The 27989-nt window shown below is 57.9% G+C and overlaps 1 protein-coding gene and 1 long non-coding RNA gene across 3 annotated transcripts; both read right to left on the bottom strand.

Annotated features, from left to right (window-relative positions):
• Positions 1-25647, bottom strand: LOC125918253 (mitochondrial proton/calcium exchanger protein). Of its 2 annotated transcripts, XM_049624271.1 has the most exons (12): positions 25507-25647; positions 18293-18436; positions 17580-17717; positions 16720-16923; positions 9877-9996; positions 8479-8610; positions 7995-8138; positions 7286-7417; positions 4351-4485; positions 3123-3310; positions 1996-2134; positions 1-949 (listed from the first exon to the last, which is right to left on the bottom strand). In XM_049624271.1, the coding sequence occupies exons 1-12, from the start codon at positions 25558-25560 to the stop codon at positions 800-802; spliced, it is 1680 nt and encodes a 559-aa protein (XP_049480228.1). In that variant the 5' UTR covers positions 25561-25647; the 3' UTR covers positions 1-799. The 2 variants fall into 2 exon arrangements, with proteins under 2 accessions (XP_049480228.1, XP_049480229.1); XM_049624272.1 differs by lacking the exons at positions 1-949; positions 1996-2134 and having other exon boundaries at positions 2477-3310; positions 7286-7420.
• On the bottom strand, positions 23678-25495 carry LOC125918254 (uncharacterized). The gene is made up of 3 exons (XR_007456409.1): positions 24102-25495; positions 23946-24036; positions 23678-23750 (listed from the first exon to the last, which is right to left on the bottom strand). It is a non-coding gene; the product is annotated as an uncharacterized LOC125918254 (long non-coding RNA).
• Positions 25648-27989: the final 2342 nt, after the last annotated feature.

A 27989-nucleotide genomic window follows, 5' to 3' on the forward strand; every position in this document is an offset into this window, starting at 1 on the left:
TTCATTTTCAAGGGCTTCATTACCATCTCTCACGGCATGATTCGCGTTAGCTGTTACGCACGTGGCAGGCGGACCGTCGTGTGTACAAATTCTGTACTAGTCAACTGGTGAGGGACTAGGTGAAAATCAAAGGTTAGAGCAAGGAAGAGCTGACACACCACGACAGAGGACTCGCACAAGGCACGACATTCCTGCCAGACAACTGTGGTTTTCCAGAGGCCACGCGATCCCCGTCGCTACAGAGACGACCTTGGAAGTGGGCACGAATCGGTGCTTTTAACGCCGACGGGCAGGAATCCGAGTCCGCAGACTGACTGCCGGACACTTGTCCAGAGCTGGGGAGGGCCGCGCGTGCCTCCTTCCCATCTGCACGCCGCAGGCTCCACGGGCACGGGGGTCCACGGGGCCGGTCCTTTCTCCTCCCGGGACAGGTGCCGCCAGCGTGCGGCACTCGGCGAGGCGCCTCCCTGCCCCAGTCTGGCCGGGCCCACCTCTGGAGCCACGAAGCCCATGTGCGGCCACCACGGCTGGGGCCACTGCGGCACCGTGCCACCGTGTGCATCCGGACGTGATTCCCTGCAAGGGTTCGGGGATTCCAGACTGAATGGATCTTCGTGGAATGATGAAAATTAAAAATTACTTGATTATGGAAGTTTCTGATTTATTCCAGACAAAATACTAGATGCGTCACTAAGAATCACCTCAGAGCCATCACTACCACAGCAGGACCGCGGCAGCCGGCGCGGCGGGGTGGAGGCAGACACGGGAAGGGCCCGAGGCGCACACGAGCCGGCGGCCCCTAGTTCTTCACTTCCGCGGCCTCCTTCTCGGCCTTCTCCTTGGCCTTCTCCTTCTCCTCCACCTTCTCCTCCTTCTCCAGCATGGCTACAATCTCGGCCACCTGGCTGGTGGAGATGTGAATGTCTTCTTTGTCCACCAGCTCGATGACCTACGCACACGGGAAAGGACCAGGGGACTCAGCGGTGGCCTTGTCCCTGCGCGGCGCTTTCCCCGAGGAGCAGGCCGGGGACACGCCGGGAACATGGCGCGGCTCCCCCTCCAAGCTGCGTCCTTGGCTACCAGGCTGAATGGCCATCAGTGACGTCCCAGCAGGGGAGCCCCCGGGGCCCTTCAGCTGCCCTGGTTGTGAGGACTAGACACCACCCACCCCCAGGAGGCCAACAGGCTCCCAAGCCCCAGGCCAAGCTACAAGCCACGAGGGAGAGGGGCTCCGGAGGCAGGGGACGCGTGGCTCTCGAGGGTGCTGGGTGCGCCTCCTACGGGCCTGGCGTGCAGGAAGGAGCAGCGGAAGGCAGGCCAGGTGGACACGAGGCCGGGGGGCCCGCCCCGGACAGAGTGCAGCGCTCTGAGTGCAGGGCGAGAACGCGTGAGCTGCCGTCCACACCAAGGAAAGGGGCCCCAGGGAAGGGGCGGGTGATGGGGGCTCGGGCCTCCCAGCCTCTGCTGCCGGCAGAGCAATGACCCAGCACGTGCATTTGGTACTGCCCGGCCTCGCGGCTGAACTACACGGTAAGTTAGCGGATACGCTCGGGAAACGTGTAAAAAAAATCACTAGCTGGAAACACCAGGAACCGTTCCGACACCCGTGAAGGGGCTCTCTCCTCAGAAATGCAAGGCCACAGGCCTCCTTACAAAGGGGGATCCCATTCTGGGTCTCCCGGGCTGCCCAGCTCCCTGGGCCCCCGCGCCCACCGGCTCACCACGAGGACCGAAGGCGACCCGCAGCCGCCCGCCAAGGTCAGTGTGCCCCAGGCACCCTGCTAACACGCTTCCCAGACTGCGCCGCGGCGCCGCGGGAGGCGGGGGGAGCCAAGCGTCCTGTCAAAAAGCGGGTGGGCTGCTCTGGACGGCCATTCCAACCGCACCACTCCTCGCTCTGCGTGAGGGCAGACACGGGGCCGCACGTGCCACACGCGCCCCCCGAGCAAGCCCTCGGCTGGGCCTGGCGGCCCTGACCCGGCCCCGCCGACTCACCTTGACGAGGTCATCGATGTTGACCTTGCCATCCTTATTTTCATCCAGTGCCGAGACCAAGCTGATGAGCTTGTTTTCCGGAATGTGCTTGATCTGCTTCATGGCACTGATGAGCTCGGTGACGCTGATGACAGTCTCCCTGGGGGGACACAGCCTGCATGTGGCACAGACGTACCCCAGCCTCGCCAGGCCTCCCACGGGTCAGCTCGACCCGGGCAACTTCTCCCTCCCTCCAGGGCCCCTCGCCCCTGCATTTGGGAACGCCCGGCCAACTCGGACACAAAACCAGAAACCATCAGTCAGTCCAAGGTCTCCCTGTGTGCGCGGTCCCCCGGTGAGCCCCGCCTCTCCACTGGTGATGGGGACAGGGAGTCCCGTGGTTACTAGGACCAGGTCCCTCAGGCCTGCCCGTGCCGTGGTCAGAGTGGGCCCACCCTGCACAGTAGGTCACCCCAGGAAGGGACACTGACCTTGTCCTGGGGGTGAAGGCCCCCCAACCTGAGGACAGCAGGACCTCTGCAGCCAGCCCACCCGCCCCTCAGAGACGTGGGCGCTCAGAGCACAGTGCCCAGCCCACGGGAGCATCGAGTGTCAGCCGCTACCACCTGGCAGAGTCGTTTCCTTGGCACAAAGTGACCTCCAGAGTGGGGGCCATCACCGAGTGCCTGTGTGTGGAGGGCTCGGGAAGAGGGAGGAGGCAGGAGAGCACCGGGAATCTGGGAGAACAGGAACTAAGCGTAGCTGTGGCTGGAGGGGGAGGAGAGGCTGGGGGTTCCCAGGGGAGCTGTAACCCTATGTACATTCTGGAAGGACCAGCTTGACAGAAGCCTGGAGAGAGAGAGGTGTGCACTACGGTGGCCAGGGGGAGAGGAGCCAAGCCACAGCTGTGGTCCTGACAGTGGCCAAGGTGTGCGTGTGTGTGCATACACGTGTGCGTGTGCAGAAGAGGCCACCCTGAGAGCTCCTTCAGTAAAACGATCACTGAGAAGTGGACACTGAAAAGATGTGGCTGGGCTTCTGGCTGGAACCACTAGGTCAAAGGTCAGGGGCTGGCACCACGGCAGAGAAACACTCCAAGGCCAGAAAGGCCCTGGGCTCCCCTGGGCCGGCACCTGAGGCACACTCACCCTGCAGGCGGGCTGGCGGCGTCCGTGCCCAGCTTGCCGGCCGTCTGGTCCGCCTCCAGCTGTGCCAGCAGGCCGTCTATCTGCCCGATCATCTGCTGCACTCTCCGCGTCAGCCTCTTGCTGGCCTTAGACTCCTCCACACAGACCTCTGTGCCCGCCTTTGAAAGTTCCTTGATCTCTTGCAAGTCCTAATGAAATGATTTAGCGATAAAAGATTGTCTCAAAAAAAAAAAAAAAAAAAACCCCAGGAAGAGGAAATAACAAAATTAACTTTATCTTGTAACAATTAAATTAACCCAAAGTGGTATCACAAAGATAAAAAGTTCCAGGTCATTAACAAAACAGGAACCCACCAATTCCAGCCACGGAAAGCTGCAAAGTCTTATTAGCTTGGTTCTGCAAACCCAAATACTGTTTCTGTAGCAAAGAATGGAATCTATTTGAGTCTCAGCTTTCTTCATGTTTCTTTTAAGAGAATAAATAAATGGTTGAAAGAATTAAGGAACAAGAAATGTCTTCTTAAACCCTGAGTCATGATTTTCCCTGTGAGCAGCATTACAGGGAGGATGGAGAACGGGGCTAGAGACGAGGAACCGTCTCTTCCGAGTACGTCTGTGAAAACACAGCTCTTTTACACCTTTTTACAAAGTAGGCTCTACACCCAACGTAGGGCTAGAACTCACGACCCCGAGATCAAGAGTTGCACATTCCACCAACTGAGCCAGCCAGGTGCCCCAAAACACAGCTCTTTGAAAGCAGATTAGAAAGTAATATTGAGAAAACAAACATGTTTTCCTTAGAAACACACACACACACACACACACACACACACACACACACGAAGCGTACGTAACAAAGAAATCTCTTTCCGGGAAATGTGAATGAAACTAAGATTTCCTTTATCAAACGACCAGGCTTTTTATCCCATCCCTCACGTGCCTTTAGAAACCACAAGGGGCAGGCCCCTGTGGACGAGGAGGGTGGACGGCCAGCACCGCAGGACTGGAGCAGGTGCCGTTCATCAGTCGTGGAGCAGAAGGGGTACCGAGCACCCTGGGATTTCTTTCCCCGTCCAGGTCTGTGGAGCGGCCCCCACCCCCTCACCTGGTGGCCCCGCCCACCTCGCTGTAGTCCTGCTTCCGCTGCTGCACGCCCCCACCTGGCGGCCCCGCCCATCTGGCACCCCCCCATCTGCCCCCCCCCCCCCACACCTGGCGGCCCCGCCCACCTCGCTGTAGTCCTGCACATCTTCCTTCAGCAGCTCCAGCTCCTCCTTCTCCTTGGTCAGGGACGACTTCTGCTCTTTCAGCTTGGAGCAGGCATTGCTGATGATGTCGATTTCCTCTTTCGTTATTTCCTCTTCCTGTGGAGAAAACAAAGGCACACCAGGGAAAACCCGGTCGAAGGAAAGCCCTTCCCCCTCCACCCCGCCGGAGAGTCTGCTCCCACCGCGGTGGGCAGAGGCCAGCAGAGACGCGCGGTGCCCGGGCGCGCCCCGAGCGTGGATCCGACGTGCACGTGCACTCAGGAAACCATCGGCCACCCCAAAACCCCGGGGGTCACACGGGGAGCAGGTCCCAGAGAGCGAGCTCCTGCACACGTGCCCTCGCTCTCCTTCTGAGTGGGAGACCCCGCGCTGTCTCACGCCTTTCAAGTGCTGAACAGTATCCCACCCGGAGCACCTACCCAGCGCGCTCACCCACCGTTTTATATTGTAGCTCCTTTGAGCTTCCACAGACGTCTTAGAAGACGTCTGTCTGTGTCAACAAAAAGCCTACCGGGATTTTGATGGTTCTGAATCTGTACATCGGTTGGAGAACTAACACCTCGCACGCATCTACGAGCGCAGGAAATCTGATTTAGGTAATCAATCTCAACACTTTACAGCATTCAATGTACAGGTCAAATTTCTCCCTAGTAGTTCACTTTAGGGGCTGGAAATGATACACTCTTTGAAATTTCGACCCCACTGCTCATCACCAGTACAGAGGACACGGCTGATTTGTAGCTGCTCACACCGTCTGTGAACAGGCAGTTTCATTTCTTCCTTTTGACGGAGTGGTTTTATTTTTTCTTGCCTAGGTGTCCTGGCCACAACCTCTGCACAGTGCGTAGCAAAAGTGGGCGCCCTCGCCAGGGGCCATGCCAGCCGCGGCATCTCTGCAGATGTCCTCACTGGGGTGAGAGGGTTCCCCTCCACTGGCCGAGAAGTGTGTTTTTAATCAGGAAGATGCTGGATTCTGTGAAGTACTTCCGCATTTACAGAGATGATCGTCTGTGGCTTTTCCCCTCAGCGTCTTGCCACTGTGCCGTGTTCCCGGACAAGCCCCCCGAGACCACGGTTATCCTTTTCACAGAACAGATGCAAGGGACCCGCTGCATGTCTGCCGACAACTTTCACACCGTGTTCACAAAGGACGCGGTTCCGAAGGCTTCTCCTGCGGACCTGGTGTTGGCTGATGCTGCCGATGCTCGCCGCAGTGAGCGAGGAAACGACCCCCCTTCGCTTTCTGCAAGCAGTCTGTGTGGGACCCCTTCCCTACACATTTGGACTCACAGGAGCCTCGCCTGTGAAGCCACGTGGGCCTGGGTTTCTCCGTGGAAAGGCTCTCGGCGCAAGCTCGATTTCTGCGCTGAGGGAGAGCCGTGAGGGTTCTCCATCCGGGCCCCGCAGACAGTCAGCGCCGCTAAACCCTACAAGGCCGCACTGCAAGAGGGGACAAGCCACTTGTTCCACCCACTCTTTACGGCATCTTTCTGGGGAAGAAAGGTCCTTCGCTTAATTTTTTTAAAGGTTTGTGCTTCTTGCTAAGAAATCCTCGTTAAGCCCTAGTTCTCCTGAGACTCCTAAACGTTTTTTCACACTTGGGTCTTTAATCCGCTGGAAGCGGGTGCATCCGCTTCCGTGAAGACAGCTGGGCACTCCCGCTGGACTTAATGGCAGGTGCCTCCTTCCTCCTGAACCACGTGGGCCCAGCCGCGTTCCATCTCTGCTCAGCTGTCTACATCCCCGCCTTGCCCCACCTTAAAAACAACCCTGACACCTCGGGCCCTGGCCCTGACCCTTCCCTGGGTCACCCTTTGAGGCCAGCTTGGCCAAGTTCTTGGGACCCTCTCTCCCCGCCCCTGTCCCCCACCCGATGTGCCAATACCGCCACAGGTCTGCTTCCATCTGTCTCCTAGGTCCAGGATGGCCTTGGCCTCCCTCCCCCCCACTGTCCCCCCCCCCCCCCACAGGTCTCCCCCGACCCCCCGGCCTCCCTCCCCCCCCCCCCGCCCCCCCCCCCCCCCCAAGGCCTGGAGAAGGCTGAGACACCCCAGGGGGCCTTTCCTGCCACCTCTGCTCCAAACTGCTCCCGCCAAGGCCACAGACCACCTCCCCCTACCCATTTGGAGGCAGTCTTCAGGCCTCCCCCACCAGACCCTCAATACCCCTGACAAGGCCCACCCTCCCCTGGATGCAGCCCCCTCTACCCAGGCGTCAATGTGTCGGACCGCAGAAGCGGGGCCTCCACAGCCCCATCTCTTCTGACCTCTGGACCTGGAGGCCACCTGGGACCCTGCTTGAAATCCCCCAACATGGATTTGCTGCCCGGGCCTCACTCCTCCTCCGCCATCTGTCTACCTGACTCCTGGGAGATCAAGACGGAAGGCGTCCCACAAGGGGAGGGGGCTACAGACAGGACAGTGAGGCCACCCTGAGAAGAACCCCTAGGATGCACAGCACATCAGACTGGGGCAGGGGAGGGGATGGGACAGGTGACAGCAGGCGGGCCCTCCCACTGCACAGCCCAGCCAATAAAAGGGCCTGTGGACCTGCCTCCAGGCATGGGGGGCCCTGACACTCGGGGTACAGAGGGCTGGGAGGAGGGGGTGCTAAGTAATGGACGCCTCGACCTTCCAGGTGCTCAGGCCCAAAGCCTGGAGCCCAGCTGGCTCTTCTCACACCACAGTGGGCCTCCCAGAAACATCGCCAACCTGCGGCCTCACCTCCTCGCCCCACAGCTACCTACTATTGTCCAAAGCCAGGCCGTGACCCCCGTGGCCCTGTCTCCTCAGGAGCCCCTGCTGCACAAGCCAGCCCCCTTCACCCTCGGGTTGAGCTCCCACACAGCCTCCACCCCTGGGGGGGGAGGGGAGGGAGGGGGCGCGTGCGCGGTTACCTTTGAGCCTTCCAGGACGGGGGCGGGGTCCTTCAGGGCCTCTGACGGCAGAGTCACCTCAGACACTTCTGGCTGCAGCTCGGCCACAGGCCTCCCAGGGACGGCCTCCGCCGTCACGTCCGGCTCTGCTTCCTTCTGAAATGCAAGACCACTGCCAGCTCAGTGCCTCTGGCCGCCGTCCCGAGGCGTCCACACCGGCCCAGGCTAGGGGCGCGCTCTCAACAGGCCTGCTCCGGGCTGGCAGGCGCCGTAAGAACCTGTCAACCAGCAGCAGGTGACGCGCCTTCTGTGGGCTTCGCGGCGGGACCCCAACAGGTGCAGTGACGCGGCCCGGGGGGCTGGGCGCTGGCGTTTCCCAGGTCAACCGAGGCCCCTGTGTAAAGCGGCTACGGAGTCTGATTCCATCCTCGGCCCTGCCCTGACAGCTCTGGGAAGCTGCCCACACCTTCCAGAGGAGACACCTCAAGGCCCACGTGACCTGCCAGCCAGGTCCTGCCCCCACTTCAGAGCCGCAGCCCACCCGCCCCGAGCACCCCTGCGTCCGCTGTGCCACCCGACGGCTCCAGGAAGGACCAAGGAGGCGGACCGTAGGGACCCGGACCCGGTCCACCAGCAGTCTCTGGGAAGGCCGGAAGACCACCCGCGGCCCGTCCCCCGCTCCATGCGGCCCCCTCTCTGGGCGGGTCCAGGGGCCCTGCTGGCCGCTCACCGCCGCCTCTGAGAGTCTGCGCAGCTCCTTCTCCCGGTGCTCCTGCCGGATGGCCGCCTCCTCCTGCAGGGTGGCCTCCAGCTTCGCCTTGTTGTCCACCTGCTCGCCCTCCACCTCGGCCGCCTTCACCTGCGCTTCTTTCGCCTTCAGAGAGGGGACACCTGTGAGGGGGGGATGCCGGAGAGGCTCACACAGCACCCCGCCCCCAGCCTGTGTTTCTGAGAGGGGCCGCCGTCCGGGCTTCCGAGGGGAATGGATCACACCGCGGGGACCCCAGCCGCGGGCAAAGGCCACCAGGCGGCCAAGGGTCACCCTCTGCACACACCACCGGAGTCCTCGATGTTCAGAGAAAAGATGAGACGAGAGAGAAGCAGGGGGGGTGGATCCAAGGGCTGCCCTGGCCGAGGAGGGGGCCTTGTCTGCAGCTGCCCCCCCAGAAGCGAGAGGGCCCCTTCCGGAGTGAGCCGCAGAAGGCGGTACGCACCACGATCTCCGGGAGCGTCTGCAGCGTGGACTTGAGCTGGTCGGCGGGCGAGAGGGTGTCGGGGAGGTACATGGCCCGGGACAGGATGAGCAGGGACGTGGGGATCTCCTGATGAAGGTGCAGCTCCAGCCACTGCAATCGGGGGTTCGAGACAGACTCACCCACTGGCCGCGCCCCGTCTGCCTAACCCGGGACCCGGACCCTGGAACGGTCCTCTCTGCTCTGGCTTGATGGGGGAGGAGGACTCGAGTGGGTGGGCGCACCGAGTCGCCGAAGGAAGTTCTCCCGAGAACGGGGGTCCTCAAGTTCCACCACGCCCACCTACCGCTGCCTCTTACGACCTGCCACCCGCCCTCAGGGAGTCAAGCACGAGATGCCACACGGCATGGCGGCCGGGCTCAGAAGAAATTGAGCGAGACGCCCAGACTCTGTTACCGAAGCTCTTCACTTAGAAGTCACGTAAAAAAAAATGAACCACAACGGTAGCACCCGTGGCCTCATGAGGCCCTCAGGGCCCCGCATGCCTGCCGAGCGCCCGCACTGCTTACGGCTGTTTCGCGATACGAAGACGACCTTCAAAGTGACAAGGAAGCCCATGAACATGTGTGGACACTATCTGGACGCAGGACGGGAGGTGGGACAAGAAGGAAGACGCACAAACACTCGGATCCCCGACAGCGCCGTGGGGGCAGCGCCCACACTCACACGTGTCCTGAGCGTGCTCAGAGAAGACTGGACACAATCCCAGGCACGCGTGGGGGAAGACACGGGGAGACTCACCGCCCAGAGAAGGCTCCGTCTGGGGGCCACATAACAAACACCGCTTGTGACGAAGGAGAAGCGGGTACTGACATATATCCGTCTACACGCGGAGGGGAACCGCCAAGGAGGGTGCCGGCCGGCACCGGACACGCCATATGTCTTCGGACGCAACAGCTGAATCGCTGTGAACGCGGAATGTCGCCTCCCACTCAACCTGATGCCAGCTGCAGAGCTGGCCGCTGGGTCCCGATCGAGGGCCCTCCGGGCTGCCAGAGGCGTCAAGACAGCCGAGAGAGGCCCCTGGGGTGGGCTGGCCCGGGGCCTATTTACCCAGAAGTCTCTGGCCTCGGTTAAGAGACCGACTGAAATTTCAAGGGAAGTTAACCTCATCCTCATCTGTCCACAGATGACCAGAAGGGGACAGTAAGGCCGTTATCGACCAAGAGCAGGGGAGAAAAACCAGGCAACATTCAGAGCCGTGAACACAGGGCACGTGACAGGGTCACCACACCCTCGTCCGGACCCCCAGCCAGGGTCGGGGGGGGGGGGCTGACGCCACGGGATCCCGGGGAGGTCTTGGCACAACAAGCCTATCGACGCTGGCCCGACGGAAGGGAAAGCCCCTCAACCACGCACCTGCTTCAGCTGCTCCCTCAGACGATCCTCTGTGACTCCAAGGGCCCGCATGCCTCGTGCCCGACACGCTGACTGCAATTCCTTGACGTTCAGGCTGTCCACCCCTTCCTCGGCGATTAGCTACAAAAGAAAGTCGACAAACCACACACGGAAAGGTCATCAGAGGTGGTGGCGCTTATGTGACACGCTTGGAACCCAGCGTCTGAATGCCAGACGCTTCCCTGATGTGCCTCACCAAGCGCAGGACGAATCGCCACCACTGAGGCCTCCGCTCCGGGTCCGGAGTGACCAGGCTGTCCGGTGGGGCGCGGGGGCCTCGGGGAAGCGCACGGTGGCCAGGACCGATCCGGCCTCTGCCCAGGCCCGGCTCCTCGCTCTCAGCGCCCCCTTCCTCTTCCGCCGCCTCTTTGTGAACACCCCGGCTCTCCTCCCCACCCCGCCACGGGTTCTCAGGATCCTCAGGACAGAGGAGGAAGGAGGGAGAGCGGGGCAAGCCTGACCGCAGCCAGAGCCCCCTCCCTCCTCCTCAGCCTGAGACTACGGTGACGCAAGGGATAAAAATAAACCAGAGTCCCGGAGACAGAAGACACAGAATGTCGCGGAGACGGTGCAGGGGTGGCAGGGGAGGGGAGAGAAGAAAGAACCAGAGTGGCCCCAGGTCGATGCCACGCAGGGGTGCACCCGCCACCTCATTCGGCCCCACTCAACCTCACGACGACCCCGCGAGGCAGACGGGTCCATCACTGCCCTTTTCCAAAGGAAGCGTCTCATCCCGGGCTGACTGGAGATCAACACGCAGGTGTGACAGGGTTTCTCCCAGCGGTAGCGTCTCACGAACCATAGTGACAAAACCATACCCAGAATGACGGCAGGACACCAAGCCGGTCATGGCAGAAAACCCTTCTTGTCCTTCTACAGACACACCGGCACCTCCTGAACCCGTGGCGACCACTAATCCAGCCTTCACGCGCATGTCTGTGTGTGAAGCATGTTGCACGGGTGGGGTCGCACGCACGCACGCACACGCTGCTGGGGATTCCTGGAAGACTCCTGCAGGCTGTCGAGCACGTTAACAACGGCTTCTCTTTCGGGTGCTAACTAGCACTGCACGGTAGGACCATCCTGGCTGACCTTCTCCCATCGCAGGACAACTGGGCTGTTTCCGGTGTGGGCTTATAATGGAAAACCTCGTTTTTTTCCCTCTCCCCATCTTCCTGTGGGAAACACGAATTCCACGGCGCTTCCGAGTCTATCTCCTCATGTGGCGTTTTCGGTGGTCGCTCTGGGTATTACCGATGGACGCACGCCCTCTGTGTCCTTGTTCGGGTCCAAGCGAAATGTGGAAACCTCACCCCCGGACGCCCCTCAGCCCTCTCCTACTCTACTCTACTCTCCTACTCCTACTCTGAGCTCATCTTAATGCTTCTGTGTCAACTATCACACGGACTTTAGAAGGCAAACGAGAAGGAAAGTCTACTGGGTTTACCCATATTTTGCTGACCACCTTCTTTCTTCTTCGTGTTCCAGAGATCTTTGAACAACACGGGCTTAAACTGTCCACAGGTCCACTTATGCACAGGTGTCCCTCGACACAGCAGTGCTGTAAACGTCCGTTTTCTTTTCCCTAGCTTACTTTGTTACACAAACACAGTATAGGATACACGTAACACACAAAATAGGGACTAATGAACCGTTTATGTTCTCGGTAAGGCTTCAGGTCAATAGTAGGCCATCAGCAGTTAAGTTTCTGGGGAGCCCAATGTCCTGCACAGAGGGCGGGGCTGTGCCACCTGCTGGCCCACCGTGGGGCAACAGAGAACAGGACGCTCCCTCTGCTTTGCCGTTTTTAATGGAGTCAAATCCACGTGGTTTGGGTATTTTTCCCTTTAATCTTGGGCATTTTGTTTCTTTCTAAGAACTCAACTTGAAACATCACAGAGCCAAGAATCCTGTAACAAGTGCGACTGTAAACACTGCCTTTTTATACACACTCACCATGGACTTTTGCTGCCTTCTAGACAATTTATTTTGCCACGCGGTATGACTGCAGCTGTGTTAACTTACATGCTGTAACCTTATTTCACTCATGCGTAAAGGAAAGTTCTACTGTGCCGGGACCGTGCCGGGGGAGCGCAGGGCCCAGTGTCCTAAGCCCCATGTTGTTCAAGGGTTGATTACTTCCTGTTTAGAGACCCTCCTCCAGGTTCTCGCGGGGCAGACGTGCTGCTGGCCGTTCTGTTTCCTTCTCCTGAGAAGGTCTTGATTCTCCCCTCTTTTTCAGAGGATATTCGCTGGATACAGGATTCTGAGTTGACAGGTTTTTTCCAGTATGTGAAAAATACTGTTCCCTCCTCCTGGCTGCCACAGTCTCTGATAAGCAGCTTGCTGTCCCTGGAGTCACCCTCCCTGTGCCAGACGCCAGTCTCGCTCACTGCCGTCACAATTACCTGTCCTCGGCGCTGCTTAGTGTCACGGTGACGGGTCTTCGTGTGGATTTCTTTGGGTTGGTCCTGCCTGAGGTTCACCCAGCTTCTAAAATGTGTTGACCTCAGGGGCACCCGGGTGGCTCAGTTGGTCGTGCATCCTACTCTCGATTTCAGCTCAGGTCACAGTCTCTCAGGTTGTGAGTCTGAGCCCCGTGTCGGGCTCTGCGATGCGATGACAGCACGGACACTGCCTGGAATTCTCTCTCTCTCTGTCCTTACCCTGCTCACACACTCGTGCATGCGTGCATGCTCTCTCTCACAAAACACATAAGCTTTAAAAACAAATACAAATAAAATGTGTTGACTTAGGTCTTTTACTGAATGTGGAAAGTGTTCAGGAGTTATTTCTTCAAGCACCTTCCCAGCTCTAGCCTCCCTCCCCTCTTTGCAGAACTCCGATGACAAGTATGTTAGATGCTTTCCTCTAGTCCCACAGGTGGCTGAAACCCTGCTTGTTTTTTAACTGTTTTCTCAGATGTTCAAATGGGTGATTTTTTTAAAGTTTTTATTTATTTAAGTGATCTCTATACCCAACGTGGGGCGTGAACTCACAACCTCAGATCAAGAGTCGCACACTCCTTGGGGCACCTGAGTGGCTCAGTCAGTTAAGCGTCTGACTTCGGTTCAGGTCGTGATCTCACAGTTCGTGAGTTCGAGCCCCGCCTCGGGCTCTGTGCTGACGGCTCAGAGCCTGGAGCCTGCTTCAGAGTCTGTGTCTCCCTCTCTCTCTGCCCCTTCCCCACTCACACTCTGTCTCCCTTTCTCTCAAAAATGAATAAAACATTAAAAAAAAAAAAAAACAAAAAGTGGCACGCTCCTCCAACTGAGCCAGCCAGTGCCCCAAACGGGCAATTTCTACAGTTTTATCTTAAAAGTTCACTGATCCTGTCTCCTGTCCTCTCCTTTCTCCTGTAGAGCTCATCCACTGAGCTTTTTATTTTGGATTGTATTTTTCAATTCTAAGTTTCCATTTGGTTTTTCTCCCTCCTCTTTTTTAATGCTTATTTATGTATTTAGAGGGAGACCGCGCAAGCAGGGGAGGGGCAGAGACAGGGAGGGAGAGAGAGAATCCCAAGCACCCCCCGCGCTCACAGCGTGGAGCTGACCTGGGGCTCGATCTCACCAATTGTGAGCTCGTGACCTGAGCAGAAATCAAGACCTGACATCCAACCGACTGAGCCCCCCAGGGGCCCGTCTCCTCCTCTTTTCTCCTGGGAGGCTGTGTCTCCACGCGGCTCACTCCCTAGCTGCCCGGTGAGGCGCCACAGGCGGCTCCTTGGGGCCTGCTGTGTGCTTCCTCACCTCCGGTCTCCGGGCTGGCCCCACTGCTTGGCTCCTCTCACGGGGACGTGAGAATCCTTTCTCAAGCCCTCCGAACACAAAGCCTAAGCCCTGCGTGTCGCTTACTGCAGCTGGCCACTCTGACCACACTAGTAACAAAGGCCGAGTCCCACGTCCTCCCTTGCTCCCGCTTCCTGGTCCCCAGGGGCATCAGCGTCTCACGTAGTCCTGAGCAGGGGCTGTACCCGCTTCTAGCGCAAACGTGAGTCACAAGCTCCCTTTGATGGCTGATCTGTCTGTGCCCCCTCTCGGTTACACCCACAAATTACACCCGTGGTAGTTTGGAACAAGCAGGGGGCTGCCTCGTTGCTGCCAGGCTCCCCATTCAGCCTCCGCCAAGCCCCAGAAGAGAAGCCGGGGTAGCGGGGAGCCCTCCACGCACCTCCGGGGCTGCCAGGGGCAGGCTGGCCCCACCTGGCCTCTGGACGCCATCCCCACGGGGTGTGCAGGGAAGGTCTTGGAACTGCCAGCCCCCTGCTGGTCTCTATGGACACTGTGCCCCGGGGGCCGGAGCGGCAGCTCGTTACCACCCGCCGGGGAGGAAGGAGCAGCCTCGTCAGCTTTCCCTGACGCCACCCCAGTTGTGACATCCTGAAGAGGGTGGAGGTCTCAGCCCTCACCCACCGGCGCCTGCCGTAGGGGGACTACTTCCTCTAGTGTCTGGCTGGAGTAGAGCGTTACTGTCTGAAGACTTCTGTCCTGCTAGGCAGCCCCTTTCCTTAAAAAAAAAAAAAAAAAAAAAAAAAAAAAAAAAAAAAAGTTTATCTACTTATTTTGAGAGAGAGAGCACGAGCGTGGAAGGGGCAGAGAGGGAGAGAGACCTCACCAACCGTGACATCATGACCTGAGGCAAAATCAAGAGTCGGACGCTTAACCAACTGAGCCTCCCCGGCGCCCCTGGAGAGCCCCTTTCCTGTCCTCTGGCCAGAGGGAGCAGGCTTTTCTCAGGGTTGTTTTTGTGTGTGTTTTAAATAATCTCTCTACCCAACGTGGGGCTCGAACTTACAACCCTATTGGTAAGAGCCCTGCCCGTCAGGGCTTCCGGAGTCCGCACTCATCAGCAAGCCTCAGCGGCCCCTCCTTCAGCACCAGGGTGCGAAGACCCACCTGGTTGGTCCTGGGGTCCCAGGGTCGTCTTCTCCCACTTCTCAGAGACTTCTTGTATTTGGTTTTTACTTCACGTCCAGGACAGCGGAGGCCCAGGCCACCTTCCTGACAGGGCAGGCTGTTCTGTTTCATAGGGCTCTGAGGCACTGAGCTGTGATTCGTCCAAGGTCACAAAGCAAGGGAGTGGCCAGGACTCCAGCCGGGGGCCACCTGCCCCTAGCTGCCTCTCCTGAGGTGGGGGCAGCCACACGCAGGCTCCCGGGGAGTGAGGTGGCCCCCCGAGGACTGCCCATGCCAGCCCCCCTCACGCCCACAGAGTGGGTGTCCCGAGCGCCCTCCGAGATGCAATGCGTACACAGCGGAGGAAGGACTTCCTTTCAACCCTACAAACCCGCAGTGATGGCCTGCCACTTCCAGCTACGGCAAGGAGCCAGTTTTTGCCAGATCGGCACCCCTGCTGACAGCTACTAGAAAAACCAGCTGAAACGAACACAGACACAGGCTCGGAGGCACCAGAAAGCTAGCACAACAGGGCTCGGGGACAGCAAGATTACGCACACCGGGAAAGACGGGGCAACCACGGGGGTGTGAGCCACTGGGGACCCAGCGACACTTGCCGACGCGTAGCGCAGGCTCAGAGTCCAGGCCAAAGGCCCCTGCTCAGAGGCAGAGACACCCCGCCAGAGCCAAGAGGCTGCCGCCCAGGGAGAGGGAAGCACAGGAGACACTCTGGCGTCGGGTGTCCGGCTAAGCAGCACGCAAGCGAGGAGCCGGGCAGGAAATGTGCACAGAGCAGGGGGTGCTCCTGGGCTCTGGTCCGCAGGGGGTACCGCGAGGAAGGGACACAGGGGAGCTGCAGCCCACACTCTGTCAGGGGAGCAAACCAGAGGCAGCAGGGCCGGCCCCGATCCGTGGCTAGTGGTCTCAGGCCGAGCGGCCCCTCTCTAGCGGGGCAGACCCAGGCGGGCCCTGCCTGGAACCTCGGAAACTTCCCACAGACAACGTCTAGGTCCAGGAAGGAAACACTGCAAACCAGCCCGAGAAAGCAAACAGGACAAAAAGACCTACAGACCACAGCTACTGGAGTGGTCAGACAGACACGAACTATGATGAGCACGTTCGAGAACACAGAGAAGCAGCCGGGAGAAGAGACCGGACACCTCCGAGGTGCCTGTTCGGCCAGCAGACGCCGCAGATTCCGGGGCCAGCAGCACTCTCGGAGAAAAGGGAGAGGTTTAGCAGCTCTTCCCGGAAACACACTGGAGGGCACATGCAGTGTGGCTGCTGGGCTGTGGGCGGGCCCGGTGGGGGGACACAGCGGTCAGCACAGCCCTAGGAGCAAGGTGGTTGCTTCTGACCTCCTGCCCTTTTCCTCAGGAGCCCCAATCCTAGGTCACTCTTCTTATGAAAACTGTCAAAGATCGGTAACAAAAATCTGTGTCAAAAGAGGGTGGCTTCTGTTTTGTTTTTTGGTGCAAGAAGATGATTTTATTAAAGCACGGGGACAGGACCCGTGGGCAGAAAGAGCTGCCAAAAGACGTTTATCACAGCGCTGCTTAGGGGGCAAAACGTTAGCTAAAGTACCGGTGAATAAATCACGACGTGTCCACACCATGAAACATCAGGCAACCACTAAAATTCACCTTTTCAACAAATACTTAGCGACACGGGCAGGTCTCCTAATGTCACGCCAGGGGACAGACCGTAAGGGCCGTGCGGTTCCAACGTCATTCCAGGAGACACACGCGCACGCTGGGTGTGTGCACGCAGGCCACGGTGGGCAGAGGCACAAAGTGCCCACCACCGCGATGTGGGAACGACAGGACCGCTGGTGACTCCGCCTCTCCTACGGTCAGGACACCGGAGCCCCAGGTGCCTGGAGAGGGTGGTCGCGAGTGCGGGTGCCCACCTTGTCGTCGGCCTTGATGGAGCGCAGCCTCATGGTGAGCTGGAAACGCAGGAAGTTGTTGGTGCCGATGGACTGCAGCTCCAGCAGCTTGCACAGGGCCACCAGCTGCGGTCGCGTCAGGTTGTCCAGGGTCAGCTCGTCCTCGAACAACTTGGAAAAACGCAGGATCTCCTCGTTGCTGGGTCTCTCACCGGTCTCTCGGATCTGTGGGAACAATCAAGCGAGCCACCCACTGGGTGGGGGGCTCCCTAGCACCGCCCACGGCCTTGGGCCACACGCCCCGGCTGGAAGTGCCCCAGACCATCCACAACCCCCCTTCGGATCTCCCTGGTCACCAGGCTCCTCCTGAGGAGCAGCCCCTCGAGGGCGCCAGGCGCCCAGCCAGCACTGGCTCCCCCGGGGTGATGCCTCCCTGCAGCTTCCAGCCCCCTTCCCGCTCGTGGACCCTTCCCGCCCATGCCAGCAGAGCCGTGGCTGTGGCTGTGGCTGTGGAGCAGCCTCGGGGCCCATCCCCTCCTCCCCCCAGCCTGGCCCCCCAGCTCGTCACAACGGCAGGGTCTTAGTTCCGAATCTACTGAACTCTGCCTCCCCTGGGGCTGCTGCAAAGTACGGAGCCACAGGCAAATAATTCTGATGTCAGCAAGCTCAGGACAGCAGGCCCAACCAACATCCCCAGCAGGGTTAAACCCCCTAGGGCACCAGCCCACGGCCAACTGGGGGCTCCACCCCCGCATCCCGCAGACCAGTGAACAAGAGGGATGGGAGGCGCGCCCCTATGTAAGACGGGGTGGCCCTGAGGCTCTACCCGGCACTCGGGACCACAGGGCTGAGGCCCCCAGGGCTCTGAAGCATCACAGCACCTTCTGGAAAAACACGGAGAAGTCTTTGGTGGCATTCCCCTTGGCTGCCTTGTTCTTCAGGGCCATCTCCTCGATGGTGTCCTGGAGGAACTTGGCCAGCTCCAGCTTGACCCGCAGCTCCTTCTTCAGCCTCTCCTCCTGTGAGGTCAAAGAGGGGGTGCTACCCTCCCCTGGCCCGCACCCTGGCCCCCGCCTGCTTCCACCCAGCACGGGGTCCGCTTTACCCCTCAGCCCGGCACCTCCCGCACTTTCCCGAGCGGCGTGGGGCGCGCTCCCCCCGGGGACTGTGCCTTCCCAGACTTGCGCTTCCAGTTCGGGGCCTGAGAAGACAGTCGTGGGGTCCCTCAGGGCAGGGACCGGCCGCTGAAGCTTTAAGCTTCGTGGGTGGGCTGTTGGGCTGTGAGTGAAACAACGCTGTGACTGCGGGGACAGCAGATGGGCCCTGCCCTCCGCAGGTCGCACCGCCCACGGGCGGCCTCTCCCCGTGGCCTGAAGGACAGTGGGCTACAGAAACCGTACTTTAAAACACATTCAAAGAAAAACAACTCCGTAACCCACCGTCTACTAATCACAGCACAGCATGACCAAGTTAGGAAGAAAACATACAACTTCAAAACCATCGACCATCTGAACGTCAGTCACAAACAACGCGGATGTTGTAACTACGTCCAAATTTGCTCTGAAACGAGCTCACGGCCCCGACGCCCCGTCACCTTGATGGACTGGGTCTCGAACGTGGACGGCAACATGTTGGGGAAGAGCTTCACGGCGACAGGGAGCAGGAACTCCATGAACGGCACCACCACAAAGACCAGGAAGGGGACCAGGCGAAAGAGGTCAGCGCATATCCGGAGAAACTGGGAAAAGGCGGAAGGGAGCAGGGGTGAGGCGTCAACACCGCTCACAACGACCGTCAGGGGCGCGACGGCAGCCCAAGCCCGACGGGGGTCGGCGAGGGCGCCAAGTCCCGACAGCCCAGCACGCTGCTCCCAAAGGCATCTGTTTCTCCAGCGTCCACACCGCGGGAAGACAGCCTTCAGAAAGGCTAGGAGGGGCGGAAGCCGGCGTGGGGAGTGGACCGCCCATCCCTTCTCGCCCCGTCCACCGGGGGTCCCGCTCTGCAGAGACAGCCTGACGCAGACACCGCGCTGCCCCCTGAACTCGGAAGCCAGCCGGATGAGAGTAGCAGGTCGAGGTCGCCAGGGAAGGCTGTGGCCACACCGCCCGCCACAAACAGCCCGCAGAGAGAGTGTCACGGCTGTTTCTCGAGAGGGTCTGACCACACGGCAACACTTAGGCCAAAACCCAACGCTTCCTCGGCGTGACCCCACTACTGCTGACACCAGTGAAGACGTTCACAAGTTGAAAGCATCGAAAGCCCCCGAGTGACATTCAGCGGACACTCGCTGCTGGGTCCCCAGGCAGCCTTCTCTTCAGTCTACTCAGTCAACACCTTTGACCCCAAGCTGCCTAGGCTCACAGGAACCGAGATGCACGCTCGTGCCGGTCGAGGTGTGCATTTCCACTGTCGTTAACTACACGTCTCCGGAAAAGTGAGGTCATTCCTAGAAATGCTTCGTTTTGGCCTCTTCTGACACTTATGACGGTCAAGTGGCATGTTCCCGCCGGGGCGCCGCTCCCCAGATCCTGGCGGCCCTTCACGGCAGTTGGGAGCCACCTGCCCCGTGGTGGTGCGCACTGTGACCACCGGGCCAGAGGGTCCCCTCCCCAGCACTTTGTGGAGGAGACACCTGAGGCTCTTCTCCCTGGGCAGCACTCACCCCAGCTCTTCCCAAACCAGTCTCTGCTCCAAGGGTCATGGAACAGGGACCCCGACCTCGAGCCTGTCTTCCCACGTACAAACCTTGCCCGTTCACTTTTCTATCTGTCGTCAAAACAGACTCACGGATTCCTGTACTTTTTCACTTGTTTACAATTTATTACTATTTTTACTTTTATGCTCAAATGGTCCCAGAAGAGGCCCTTCAAGCTGGTGTCTGTGTTTTCTGACATTCCTCCTTAATTTTTTTTCAGCAGTTCTCTCAAGGTTGAATTTACATTCCGTGACATTCACCCACTGTGAGTGTGTAATTCAATGATTCTTGGTAAATTTACAGCTTGCGAAACTATCACCAAAATCCACCTTTAGCACACTGTCATCATACCATCAAGTGCCCTATGTCCATCCGCAGGCCATTTCAACCCTCAGCCCCAGGAAAACAGTAAATCGATTTGTTTCTCTAAGTTTGCTTACACAGGACCGTAGAAGACATTCTCTGGCATCTGGCTTCTGCCATGACACACACAAATGCTTAGGCATGTTATGTCCTTTCGATGACTGCACCCCTTTGACATTATGAAATGTTAAATGCCAGGATGACCTTCTTCATCCCTGGGCACCTTTGCTATGAAATCACCTCAGTCTGATATTAAGGTGGCCACATCAGCTTTCTTCTGACTGCCGTTAGCAGCACTTACCTTCTCCCATTTTTTCACTTTGAATCTATTTGTGTCTCTACTTTTTTTTTTAAGATTTGTTTTTAGGCCATCTCTACACCCAACGTGGGTCTCGAACTCACAATCCCAAGATCAAGAGTCACAGCCTCCACTGGCTGAGCGACCCCGACGCCCCTATTTGTGTCTTCACATTTAAGGGGTGTTTCTTGCAGACTGCATGTAGTTAGGTCTCGCCTTTTAATCTCATCTTACAACCTCAAACATTTAATCAGCGGAAAACCGTATGATCATCTAAACAGATGCAGAAAAAGCATTTGACAAAACCCAAAATCCATTCCTGATAAAAACTCTGATGGAATTTACAAAAAAGATACCAGAGGGGCACCTGGCTGGCTCAGCTGGCGAAGCATACGAGTCTTGATCTTGGGATTGTGAATCCGAGCCCCATGTTGGGTGTAGAGATCACTTAAAAGTAAAATGTTTAGGGGTCAAGACATGATATCGAGGTTCACGAATTCAAGCCCTGCATTAGGCTCTCTGCTGTCGGTACGGAGCCCACTGTGGATCCTCTGTCTCCCACTCTCTGCCCATCCCCCACTCGCGTTCTCTCGTTCTCTCTCTCTCTCAAAATACATGTTTTTTTAAAAAATGTTAATCTTTACAAAAGATTACAAATGCTCACAAAAATGGGAAAACAAATGTTTACAAAACAAATGTGAAATCTTTAGAAACAGTAACAAAGAAACAAAAAAGATCCCAGAACAACCGTCTCTGGTGACTCTGCAAGATTTAAGATCAATATATGAAAATCAGTTGTGGGGGCACCTGGGTGGCCCAGTCAGCTGAGTGTCCGACTCTTGATTTTGGCTCAGGTCATGATCTCACAGTTTGTGAGTTCGAGGCCTACGTCAGGCTCTCCACAGACAGCACGGAGCCTGCTTGGGATTCTCTCCCCCTCTCTCTCAAAATAAACAAACATTTAAAAAAGCTTTGTAAAAATTAGTTGTATTTCTATATACGATGGACCCTTGAACAATACAGGGTTAGGGGCACTGACTCTCCCATACAGTCAAAAATCCTCGCGTAAATTTGGATCCCCCCAAAACTTAACTACTAAGAGCCTAATAGCCTACTGTTGACGACAATCCTTAGCGATACGTAAACAATTAACACACACTTTGTATGTTGTAGGTATCATATGCTGCATTCTTTCAATAAGGCCAGACAAAAGGAAACGTTAAGAAAATCTTAAGAAAAAGTACATTTATAGTAGCGTATACGTTTTCATATTTTTTCCATGTTCGTGTATTTATAAAAAATAAACCCACATAGAGATGGACCCACACAGTTCGAACTTGTGTTGTTCAAGGGTCACCTGTACTAGCAATCAACACACGGAGACCGAAATTTTAAAAGCTCTGTTCACCCACACGAGCCAAAAGACGGAAGAAACCCAGTGTCCGTGACTCATGGACAGGTGAGAAAGTGTGGTCCGTCCACCCCATGGAGTGCTACTCAGCCTCAGCCTCAAAAGAGGACTCCAGCCGCCTGCCGCCACACGGGTGAACTCCGAGTAGACCAAGTGCAATTAGCCAGTTACGAAGGGACGGATGCTCTGTGACCTCCCTTACGTGAGGCCCCAGGGGAGTCAGATCATGGAGACAGAAGGGAGGTGGTGGGTGTCGGGCTGGCGGAAGGGGGTGCAGAGTGAGTGTGCAACGGGGGCAGAGTTTCAGTTTGGGGAGACGGCAGGGTTCTGGAGATGGGTGGTAGGGACGTTCACGACACTGGGAAGGTCCTCAGTGCCGCAGAAGCACAGACCTCAAAATGGCTCAAAGGGTAAATTTTAGGTTGTTTATTTTATAACAAAAAAAACCTATTTATAATAACATTAAGAAAAAAAGAAACTGCACAACACTGTTGAAAGAAATGAAACAAGAAATCTGTTTTATTCCACACCGGCCACGCCCAGAGGTGCCCGCGTTCTTTCTTTACTTTCTGACCCAGGCTCCTCTTGTACCACTGCTGTCCCGGCTGTTGCTGAGCTCGGTCTCCAAGGAGCCCTGGTTCCCCCTCGTGGGGAGGAGCGAGGCCAAGGGCTGGGGGCCCAGTGTGCTCACTGCTACCAGGCTGTCGCTGCTGCCACATCTGCTGGAGCACAAGGCTCGACCACAGGAGGGGTCAAAGACCAGATGAGAGCAGGCTGGTGCAGCCAGAGCCTCTGAGGACGTAACACTCACTGCGGGGCCTCGGAGAAGCCTCGGTGACCCCCAACCACATACGCGGCGTCGAAGGAGGACCAGCGAGCGGTTTAACCGTCCCAAGAGCATCGCTGCAGATGAAGCCATCAGCCCTCCGACGTGCTTCAGCTTAAGCAAGCACGTGCTGGGAAAGCTCCGGAAAGAGGAGCCCCTTCCCGGAGGCCCCCCGCCCTCGGCTCCCCAGAGCCCCCAGGAGCGCGCCGGCCAGGTCCCGGCTGCAGCCCCCCGCACGGTGCTGAGGCACCTAAAGGAACACTCGGCTAACTGAGCGCGAACGCAGGCCGGTAACGGGACAGAGTCTGCCTGCACGGCCGCCGGACGCTTGTCAACAGACGCACGCCGTGACCAGACCTCAGCCCTGCTTCTCCATCCTCCCTGCTGCAACGTTCACACTGCCACCGAGAGGCATCTCCAGGGTGCGCCGACTCTGCTGTGAGCATCTGGGGGACAGAAACAGTCCTTCCAAACCCTGCAGGTCCATGGGGCCCAAGGTCATAACACAAAACTACTTTCCCAATACTTCTATTCCACAGTAATCCTCAGACATTTCTGTCATTCTCTGTTTCACATGATCAGCATGCATTCAACAGTTGTGACCTTAAATTCACATTTCATTTTTTTTTAAGGAGGGCTGACTTTCAGCTGATCGCAGTGAGGGAGCTGCTGTGCTATGTGGGAAGCCACCACTCAGAAACCGGTCATCCACGAATGGTTTAAAGCACCAGGTTCCCCACGAACGTGTGCTGCATGACAGGCAAGGGGGCGGCCTTGCTGCCCAGGACGAGGGGCTCTCGGCACCCAACCCTGGTCCCGACGCACCAGGGCCAGCCGGCAGGGCCGGCGGGGGACCAGCCATCCGAGGCCATCGAGGTCCCGTGGCGCTATCCTATCATTCTGCCTGGGCAGGATTCTGACTCAGAGGTGGTCAGTCATAATCCCACAGATGGCACCTTCGCCCCATTGGAGCCTCGGCCAAGCACATACACCAGGTGTCTGGACTGCGCCTCCTCTGGACTGAGGATCACCATGGCAACCACGCCCCGCCAGTGGGGTACAGCTAACTTGTCTCACAGTGGTCCAAACCCAGCTCACGTTCCCTGAGGGGGGAACAACCCAACGTTTGGTGAATTCTGCTTCACGACAACAGCAAGAGTTAAATTCACATTTCAAATCTTCCACTTAAATGACTCTTACAAATTATTTTACAACCGCTTGCCTTTGTAAATATCCTAATTGTAAGAGTCGCTCTTCTATATGCCAACATTTTGTTCAAATTCAAATCACCTGGAAGGCCCTGAAACAAGGAGAAGAAAGCACAGCCCCACAAAGCCTCTCCCATGTGCTACCACTGCCAAGTCCATATGCACATTGGGACCTCTCCCTGGGGCCTCTCCCTGGGACCTCTCGCTGGGGCCTCTCGCTGGGACCTCTCGCTGGGGCCTCTCGCTGGGGCCTCTCGCTGGGGCCTCTCCCTGGGACCTCTCGCTGGGGCCTCTCCCTGGGGCCTCTCGCTGGGACCTCTCGCTGGGACCTCTCGCTGGGACCTCTCCCTGGGACCTCTCGCTGTGGCCTCTCGCTGGGACCTCTCGCTGGGACCTCTCCCTGGGGCCTCTCCCTGGGACCTCTCCCTGGGACCTCTCCCTGGGACCTCTCGCTGGGACCTCTCCCTGGGGCCTCTCGCTGGGACCTCTCCCTGGGACCTCTCGCTGGGGCCTCTCCCTGGGACCTCTCCCTGGGACCTCTCCCTGGGACCTCTCCCTGGGGCCTCTCCATGGGACCTCTCCCTGGGACCTCTCGCTGGGACCTCTCGCTGGGGCCTCTCACTGGGACCTCTCGCTGGGACGTGCTCATCTGCTCCCACTCTTTTGTTTTTGTTCTTACGAAGTCTCATCATCCTCACGGAAGCAGCAAATGCACACAGCTCTCGCGGGGTAGGGGAGCAGCGCACGGGAGTCCAGGATACAAAGCATTACATTGTGATTAACTCAACAACACGCCTCGTCATCAACATCCGACAGACACTAACAGGATGATCCTGAAATTCCAATACAACTATCCTTCTTTCAATTCTCCATCTGCTCCCTTCTAACGTGGCATCCCAGGGGAAATCCCAGCCAGTCAAACAACCACGACCCAGGTTCTCCAGAAGTTCTTGAGAACACGTATGAAATCAGAAGCCAGAGGAACTCTCACACATAACGGCCAACTCCCCAGGTTGCGTTAAAGTCAAGTCCTTGTTTTCTCACAAAGGAATCTTCTGGCAGTCAACTTCCAGGGAAGAGACATTTCTGCACCTTTCCTCGGAGAATCCTAGGGCACTGAGAACTTAAAGCTGCCCCTTGGCCCCTGGGGACTCACCAGAAAAGAGCAAGAAGGGGAGAAAGAAAAGTCCACAGTGTAACTGTCAGTTATTTCAGGCAAAATACGACACCCAGAAGGTCTGAGCTCCTGAAAAATAGGAACAATCTTTTTTCAAGAGCTGGTGAAGGGCAGAGGTGACCGGCTGGCTCAGTCGGTTAAGCGTCCGACTCTTGATTTTGGCCCAGATCAAGATTTCGCGGTTCGTGGGCTCAAGCCCCGAGTCAGGCTCTGGGCTGACAGTGAGGGGCCTGAGTTGGATTCTGTCTCTCCCTTTCTCTCTGCCCCTCCCCTGCTCACGCTCACTCTCTCTCCAAATAAATAAACATGAAGAAACAGGTTTAAAAATAAAAGAGCTGGTGAATGGCGGAGAAAGCTGGCGTACCGAATGCTGAACCAGAGCTCCCGGCAGCTAAAGAGCCGGTGGGCGGGCAGGTTCTGGAGCCGATGACAGAGGTGAGACCTGAGTCAGGAGCTCAGAGCCAACAAGTAAGACCCAGCTCACAGAGGGAGAAGCACAGCCCTAAAGACAGACATCTGGAAAGCAACGAGACAGAAAAGGCAGCTACCCTGCAAAAGAAGTCCGCTGGGGTGGGCACAGGCCTCCGACAGGAAAGAAGGCCGACGCGGTGGCACAAGGCCAGAGCGACGGGAGACCACAGACGGGGTGTGTGAGGCCCTCTGGCCGCGGAGGCACCGAGAGATTATCAGCGGTGGTACAGGGAGGTTCACGGTTAGAGTTTCCTGTTGTTATTATTATCTTCTAACCACAAGTGGCAGAAGGAAAGCCCCGGAAGTATTTGAAAGCACGTAAGAGGCGGCCCGACCGGGAGCTGCCGAGCGCCCATTACCTGCCTGCGCTCCCTGCGGGTGAGGCTGTGGCCGTGGAGGACCCGCCAGAGCATGCGCGCCGCGATCTTCGTGTCGATCCAGAGCAGGCGGAAGCCGTGGTAATAGTGCCTCAGCTCGTCCAGGACCCTCTGCCCCAGGGACTTCCTCACGGTCGCCTCCGGCGGGGGGCTGTACACGGGGCCTCCCTCCTCCAGCTTCTTGTTCTTGTCCTTCAAGGACTTGAGGGACTTCTCCACCACAGAGTCGTCACCCAGCGGGGGCGTGGAGTGCCAGCAGCGCGTGGGGAGGAACTGAGGCCCTGTGACCAACAGGCCAGCGGGGGCGGGGGCCCACGGCACTCGGGCCACCGAGCACACGCGCCCGGGCCTCGCAGTCCAGCAGCCACGGGGATCGGTCCTGAAGGACAGGTACACGGGGTGGGCAGGAGTGCAGCAGCGAAACGAGACATTCCTTGAAGAGAGAGAGAGGAAAACAGCAATGAGGGGCGACCTCCTGGCACCTCAAACCCGCAAGCGCGACACGGGCCAGGCTGCGTCACAACCACACAGACACTCAATCTTCCCAGCACCGACACCGACTCCCCACCGCGTCTGCGTGCCCGGGAAACACATCAGGAGGAAGAGGGGCTGCTGGGAAGGGGCTTGTGCGAGGGACTGAGAGCGGTCGGCCCCCGTGGGCTCACAGGTGGCACCAGGGCACCAAGGGGCCGGGGGCTCGAAGGAAGGGCAGATTGGACACAAACAGCAGAGCTTGGCCCCTGACCCCCGGACTACAGAACCGACCTCGGGGCAGGTCTCCCAGGCGGCTTCCCAGACTTGGGGAATTGGGGGGGGTGGAGGCAGGGCAGGGAGGTCCGTTCCCTACCAGGTGACTTTCTACGAAGATCTGCAGTTCTTGAGCGAGCCTCGGAAGTTAGCGAGGACGCTCAAATCCACGGGGACCCAAACCCGTGCACTGTCCAGCAGAGACGTTCGTACCAAGTGGCGAAAACCCAACGAATCACGCCCCGGACCCGCTCCTCCGTCTTCCCCACGCTGCTGCTTCTGCTCAGCCCAGAGCCTCGATGACATCCAGCGCTGGAACACCTTACCTGCACGACTCTTGGAGCCCCGGGATCTCCTTCGTACCCCACCCGTCACACTGGACGACGCTCCCCCCACCCCCGGGAGGCCACAGGCTCCAAGTCAGCTCATAGGCCCGTGCTCATAACCGACACAAGCCCAGCCTCTTCCCATCGGCTGGAGCATCTCACGGGACCGGGGCTCCGCAGCTGCCCGCCCCATCCCAAATTCCAATCCACTACTTAATGCCGAGACCTCGGGCAAGTTAATTAACCTCTCTCTGTGCTTCGTGAGCGTCCTCTGTAAATGTGTGCAGTAATAGACACGTGAAGTACCCAGAGCGCCAGGTGCATACGACACCCACCAGGGAGCTGGCAGCTGCCAATCGGGGCTGGAGGAAGCCAGGGAACATCCGGTCCAGCTGTACCTCTTACAGGTGGGGAATGCTGAAGGACAGCCAGAGGCGTGCCCGCCTCGGTTCACAGCCTGCATCACGTGGGTGCAGCTGGCACAGGGCACCACCCGCCACCCATCGAGCAACCCCTCAACGGCCTCCTGCCTTCAAAGGGCAGGGTCAGTCCTGTGCCGTGAGCCCCAGAGCCCCACAGTCAACACCTGAGCGGGAAGGGCGCGGCCTTGAACCCACCCTGCCCTGACTGGGTCACAGCTGCCGAGGGACAGGCTGCACAGAGCACAGCAGACCCGCTCGGTCACTTGCGGCTGTGGGACTGTGGCCACAGACTGTGCCTTCTGTGCCTCAGCCTCACCTCCTGATGCAGGGATCAGCCTGCCATCCTGTCTCTGTCGAACTTAATGATCCAGGCTCCCGACACTCAACGAACAAGGAAGCAAGTGGCTTCCACAAGAAGGCGTGATGTCGGCGCTGGACAGCACAGCCAACAGGCGAAAGCAGAGACTCGCGAAAACACAGCAAGCTGAAAGGCACCCAGCATATCCACTGGGGCCAGCGAGGCTCCGGGATCTGGCTATCTTCAAGCACGCTAGAAACTAACATTACCAATATTCTACCCAGAAAGGTTTAGCTGTTTTCAAAAAGCATAATTTTTTTTTTTTTTTGAAGACAGAGAGTATGAGCAAGGGAAAGGGGCAGAGAGAGAGAGAGAGAGAGAGAGAGAGAAAATCTTAAGCAGGCTCCACACACAGCACAGAGCCCAACCTCTGTGATCCAAGTAGAAATCAAGAGTCAGACACTCAAGCGACTGAGCCACCCAGGCGCCCAAGCATGCGACTCTTGATCATGGGGTTTGTGAATTCTCAGTTTGCGAGATCGAGCCCCACAATGGGCTTTGCACTAACAGCATGGAGCCCGCCTGGTATCTTCTCTCTCTCTCTCTCTCTCTCTCAAATAAACAGATGAAATGAAATGAAATGAAAAGAAAAGAAGAGAAGAGAAAAGAAAA

Source organism: Panthera uncia, unplaced genomic scaffold, assembly GCF_023721935.1.
Source record: "Panthera uncia isolate 11264 unplaced genomic scaffold, Puncia_PCG_1.0 HiC_scaffold_597, whole genome shotgun sequence".
Lineage (NCBI taxonomy): Eukaryota > Metazoa > Chordata > Mammalia > Carnivora > Felidae > Panthera > Panthera uncia.

Bases quoted from the DNA above. Each gene is read 5' to 3' on its own strand.
- LOC125918253 (XM_049624271.1), bottom strand. From the start codon at position 25,560: ATGCTCTGGCGGGTCCTCCACGGCCACAGCCTCACCCGCAGGGAGCGC. The intron at 8,139-8,478 runs GTGCGTACCGCC...CCCTCTCTGAAG, and splicing joins AGACGCTCCCGGAGATCGTG to GCGAAAGAAGCGCAGGTGAA. The intron at 2,135-3,122 runs GTGAGTGTGCCT...GTGTCCCCCCAG, and splicing joins GCCGCCAGCCCGCCTGCAGG to GGAGACTGTCATCAGCGTCA.